Raw genomic sequence first — 5748 nt, forward strand, 5'->3', positions numbered from 1 at the left:
CTGGTGCTGGGTGTTACGGGGGTAGGTCAGCCCTGTTTTTCTCGGGCTGGGTGCTTTTCTTGAGCAGGCTGGGGCTGCGGTCAGGTTCTGAGGGGGAGCGATGTGTGGTGGGAATTGCCAGAGAGGCACAGACTGTGTGTGTGAGAGCAGAAATTGAAGGCTGATCAGCCTTTTGAAAGTCTGGACTACTTTCAGGTGTTAAACCCTCTTGTTTTTCTCAGTGTTTGTTGTTGTTTTTGTTTGGTATCTGCCTGACCTCAGGCTTTGTTTGGCCTTTGCAGTAAGGTGCTGTGTAGGGACATGCTGTGTTCCCCACAGGTAGGGGGTTCTACCTGTCTGTTTCAGCAGGTCTTTAAGTCTTGCAAATTTGTCCTTTTTGTGCAAACAGGGGCCTCTTGGCTACACTTGGGTTGAGATGAGCAGTTGTCAGAGCGAAGTTGGGCTTGACTGCCTGCTCAGGTGGGCATTGACCTGGCTGATCTGTTCTGAAGTCAGTTTTGAGGTCTCTGTGCCAGAAGTATGTTGTAAATACGCATGAATGATTTGTGCAAAATACCTAAGATCCAGGGGTGTTACCAGTTTGGCTAATTTGCCTCTCTTAAAGTTTGTGTGAAATTTACATTTTTGTGCTGCATGTTATTCTTATCTCTGCCTGGCTTTTGTGGGATGAATATTGATTTGCTTGTTGTAGGAGTAAAATAGTTTTATTGTGCAAAGATGGTTCTTAATCTGTGGTGTCTGAACTTTATTGTTTTCTAGGAAGATCCGTCCCTGGAGAGACACTTCAGAGGCCACAGAGATGCTGTCACTAGTGTGGACTTCAGTCTCAATAAGAAACAATTGGGTAAATTGCCTATGTTTTGGTGGCCAGATAATAAAGAAACAGTTTCTGTTTTACTTAAATTGGGGGGAACAATGGAGGTACTAAGCTCTACAAGAGCAAAGAACTTGTTTTCATGATAAAGTGATTTAGGAGAATTTCAGGATGAACACTTCTGTGTGCTTTGCAAAAAGTCCTCTTGAATCATAGGGGTGGCAGATTGCATGCATCCAGCTAGAGCTTATTTCACATACCTGGCTTTACTGTGCAGTCGACTTAAGGTAAAACCTTGCTTTTCTTTTCCATCTTCCATTTCTCCCTTTTAGACAACTGCCTGTGGTTATGCCGAGGTTTGTGTCCTAGTTGCTATTCAGTAACCCAACATGCATGTACTGAGAAAGAACCAGGAGGGGTTTTGGCTCTTGGTGAAGTTGCTGTTCAGCGTGTGTAGCGTGGTGGATGTTGCGTTGGTTTGCAAAAAAACTAAGGCAGAAATGATCATTTAAGGCAATATGCCTGGCAGGTGATTGGCGCAGTAGCCATGAGTAACTAGAAATACATTTGTGTAGCAGGGAATAATCCAATACTCTGGGAGCTGCAAGAAAATGCAAATGGATCAAACTTGTCTTGGAGCCCCTTTTTCCCTGCTGCTTGTTTTTACTGGTGTTTGCCATCTTCTCCTTTCCACTTCCTGCATCTTTGATTGCAGAGCAAGGGTTCTCTCTGTGTCCATGATTCCCTTGGTGTATCCCTAAAAGGTTTTCCAGTCAGCGCCGATCTCTTTAGCAAGGGTGCTCTGAATGAAACTTGGTGTTGCTTTTGAATGGCCTTTCAGAAGTAGCGTGGGGGCCTTGGCCACCATCTAGACCATGAAATAGTTGCCCTTGGTATTTTTAGTAAATCAGATCAGATAAGAAAGGGAATGTTTCTTTTTTAGGTACTGTTGAGTCAGTCGTGTACTTGACTCTTATGAGATTTTAAAGTTCTTTTGAGGACTTGGTCTTTTTATTCCATTAGATGGCTTGCCTAGTTCAGTAAGGACTGTAAGCAGTATCATACTGAAGTGCCTTATTGAGATGTTAGTAGTATTTTCCTTAATTTTTTTAACATCAGTCTTGGGGAAGCTGTGATCTTGCAACTTAATATCCTTGCCAGACAGGACCTAGTGTAGTTATGACTAACTAACACTAGGTTGTGTGCTCTATCTACTTTTACACAGTTGTCTCCCCTTAAATTTTAATATCCCTAAGGAAAGGTGTTGCATGTATTAAATACAAAACCAATAATTGAACTGACAAATATCTGAGGAGGTTTTTTTTTGTTTCCCTTAGGGGACATGCGTAATGAATGTTCTTGTTTGAAATGGGCATATGTTAATCCCAGCTCAATAGGAGGAAGAGAGATGAGTATCTTTTGTGTTGAAATGACTGTGAAACAGAAGAATATTTCCAGCAAAATCTGTTTGGCATTTGGCCATAACACTAATGAATTGAAATATTCTTGTAATTGTGATCCTAGCGTGTCAGAACCTACTGTCAAACTGCTTTTTTTCTTTTCCCCTAGGAACATCTTAAGATCTCCCTGGAGATATGCTCCACTTGGCACTTGGGTAGAAAGATACAGATGCTTGGGTTTGTTGGCAGGCAAAGATGTGCATATTCTCTATTAGCCTGTGGAAAATCTACAAAGTTTTCTGTTATTTAGGCATCAGAATTGGTCTGAAGGGATATTTTTACTGTACTTGTTTGAGATTTTAAGTTGCTGTGGGCATAAGCTTGCCCTTCTAAAAACGACTAGTGTCCCAGTGCTACAGGCTTCACACAGTCTGGGCTTCAGGGGATGAGCAGCTCCTCAGTTTTCATTGCACTGAGTCAGTGGTGCGACTGGGCAGGGGAGTTCTAGTCTGCAGTGGAATTTGTTCTTGCGTTTGGGAAACCCATTGCCTGGTATTCTTGGCAGGGACCGATACTGCTCCTGGCAGATAGGGAGGGGAATGTAGCTTGTGTGAAGTTCAGCGTCACGGAGATGAGTTGTCGGTTGTGCTTTCAATGGATGTGCGCGTGCACCTGAACTCTGCCTTCTGCCTAAGTGAGCCTTTGCTCTTGCTGCTGAGGGAGATCTTGAAAAAGCAGCATCTGTCCCGGGGAATGGTCACCTTCCTGTAAGTACATTTTGCCCTCTGCGGTCCTCCTCCAGCCCTTTCTGTTCCTTCTTGTCTTTGGAGCATGGCTTTGCCCTCTTCCACCCCTTTCTTAGAAGCGCAAGATTAAAGGCAAGTTGTGGTGGCTGGTTCATTGTTTTTTGTTCCCACAGGTGAGTACAGAAGTAGGCCTGAGTGGAGGAATGGATGTGAGTAGATGGAGGCACTCTGTCTCCATCCACAGTTCCTTAAAGCCTCTCATGACTACCATCAAGTCCTGCTGTGATCCTTCCTACTAAGAGCGAACTGAACACTGCTCCAGTAGCATTGCAAGCTTGTATTTTTCATATATTGCTAAAAACTGCTGAGCTGGTGTTGATCGATGCTTTGCAACAAGGGAGAGGTGTTGGAAGGAGATGTGGCTGCGTTGCCTGTGAGTCACCAACTCCCAGGACTTCTCTGCCTAATCTCTAGTGTGTTAATTGATATTTAACCTGCTGCAGCTGATGGCTGCCTCAGGTTCCCAGTAAAAATGTGATGAGAGAACTTTCATTCACACATCTTCTATGAGTGCATTTGTTTGCAAGAAGTCTTGCAACTTGTGGTTTTCGCCTCTGCAGCTGTTGCATGACCTTATTCTGGAAAGTGAATTGTCAGTCCAATCCAACACAACTCAGACTTGATTTGAATCACTAACGAAATATATCGTGTGGAGTACATCAGGGAGGCTTCAAGGACAATGTGCTTGAGATTGCTGGAAGCTGTGATGGTGAACTGAGTGTGAAATGTAGTTTCAGTGTAATTGGAGGAGAACTAAGGCAAGTTTGGTTTTGTGTGATTTTGTTTTTCCTTTTTATTTCAGCAAGTGGCTCGATGGATTCTTGCATGATGATCTGGAGTATGAAACCTCAGATAAGAGCCTATCGCTTCGTGGGCCACAAAGATGCTGTGATGTGTGTTCAGTTCTCACCTTCTGGTCACCTGGTGGCTTCAGGCTCTAGGGACAAAACAGTCCGTTTGTGGGTTCCCAACATGTAAGTATCTGTTCCCTTCTGTCTCTCTCTCTTTTTTTTTTTTTTAAATAACTGTGGTTTGGGATTACTCTTTGCTTTTTGATAGCAGTTCTTCAGCTATGGGACTAGGATCTCTTTGTGGGAAAGAAGAACCATTTTTTAAAAATCTCTGATAAAAATGCTTTATTTATCTTGATTTATAGTGAGAGAGAACTGCAATTTGCAGACTGTTATTTCAAGTATAATTGTATTGAATTATTTCGATTATAATTGTTTGAGTTGAACTTTCCTAGAAGGAGTCGTCACAATATGTTAGCATGTATTATTAAAAGGCACAAGGTGGATTATGAATAAAATCTAACCTTGCCATTTATAAATGTCCTATAGAGAAAGAGACTGACGGTGTCACTTTGCTGTCTCCAGAGCTGTGCTGCTAAGACAGAATGCGAAAATAAATTACAATACAAACTTGTTAGATTTCTCAGAAACTAAAGTATACATTTTAAGAAAGGACGGAGCTGTGATGAGAAAACTGAGCTTGTGTTGGGTGGTTCTGTCTTGGTCATTTAAGCATACGTGCTCTGTAATCTAAACTGGACCTATGGCTGCTGTAGTGTGGAAAGGGCGTTACAGTTATGCTGGTTGTGAATACCTTGGTGCATGGTACCTTTAATCTGTGTTTGTTTAGTATTCTTTGTCAATTTACCTTCTCTAACTATAACAGAAAATTTTTAAAGAGTGTATTGATGTTGAGTCAGGTTTGAGACCTTCAGCTTGCCAGTTGTGCAGTGTCAGTAAAAGGGAAGGGAGAGGCTGCTCTGTAGTCTGTGGGCCAGGACTTTATTTCCAAAGACTATGAAAACTTGCAGTCCTTTTCAAGAGCAGTGTGTTACTGAAGGGGTTAGTGCAACCCTGCTGTGTGGCTTTCCCTTTTTTGAGTTTTGCTTTTTGTAAGCTGTGCTGTCAGAATTTTGTAATTTCGTGTGCATGGGCTTTTATCAGACTTGGGGATGTTCTGTGATTTTGGACGGAGAGAAAACTTTCCTGAGAAGTAACCTTTACTGTTCTTTGCCTTCTGGCATATAAAGGATTAAATAAAACTGGGCAGCTCTGACCTTTTCTGAGGAGGGAGAGAATGTTGCTGGAAGCTATGCAGTATTTTGATTATTTTTTTTAATATATTTTTTTTTGGCCTTTACAGTTTTAGTAGTTCTCAGTATAAAGTAGCCTCAGTATAAAGCCTGTTAAATCCTAATGGGGAAGGAAGCAAACCACTGTGTCTTTCTGTTCTCTGAATATGGAGCTCTCAGTAGTACAGTGCATTGTACTTTGGATCACGAGTCCCATATACTGTTGAACCTTTAAGTGTGTTGCACTTTGGATCTCTAAATATGCCTTATTTTTTTTTCCCAGAAGAATGCCCCTTGCCTTTGTTTGGAAATCATGTATCAAGAATAACAACGATACCTTGTCTTTTGTCTAGCCTGGCTGAGTTAATGGTAGCTTGTTCAAAGCTGAACAGCAACAGGCATGCTGAAGTCAGTTGCGTCATTTCTTGTGTGATGCTGCTTCTGGAGCGTTCGTTACAGGCACAGTCGTGGGGTAGTCGCCTGCTTGGTTCTGCCCAGATGAACTGTGAAAACACCTCCCTTCCCACCTGCCTTGCAGCAAAGGACCCAGTAACAGCACAGACTTTCAGTATCTCCTTTTGTAAATGTTGTTTTAAATGGTTATGCAATTTAACAGCAGCATTTTTGCCCCTTCAGCAAGAAACA

At 42.3% G+C, this 5748-nt stretch overlaps 1 protein-coding gene across 1 annotated transcript in view; it reads left to right on the plus strand.

The window, feature by feature from the left end:
- The first annotated feature begins 765 nt into the window (after positions 1-765).
- The window catches only part of POC1A (POC1 centriolar protein A), a 47488-nt gene continuing 42505 nt past the window's right edge, over positions 766-5748 (plus strand). The window contains exons 1-2 of the mRNA XM_009876800.1: positions 766-844; positions 3823-3994. Of these exons, the coding sequence (XP_009875102.1) occupies positions 3834-3994 (161 nt within the window). The 5' untranslated portion in view covers positions 766-844; positions 3823-3833. The remainder of the gene's footprint in view (positions 845-3822; positions 3995-5748) is intronic.

The sequence above is a fragment of the Apaloderma vittatum genome, unplaced genomic scaffold (genome assembly GCF_000703405.1).
Source record: "Apaloderma vittatum isolate BGI_N311 unplaced genomic scaffold, ASM70340v1 scaffold16519, whole genome shotgun sequence".
In the NCBI taxonomy this organism is placed as follows: domain Eukaryota; kingdom Metazoa; phylum Chordata; class Aves; order Trogoniformes; family Trogonidae; genus Apaloderma; species Apaloderma vittatum.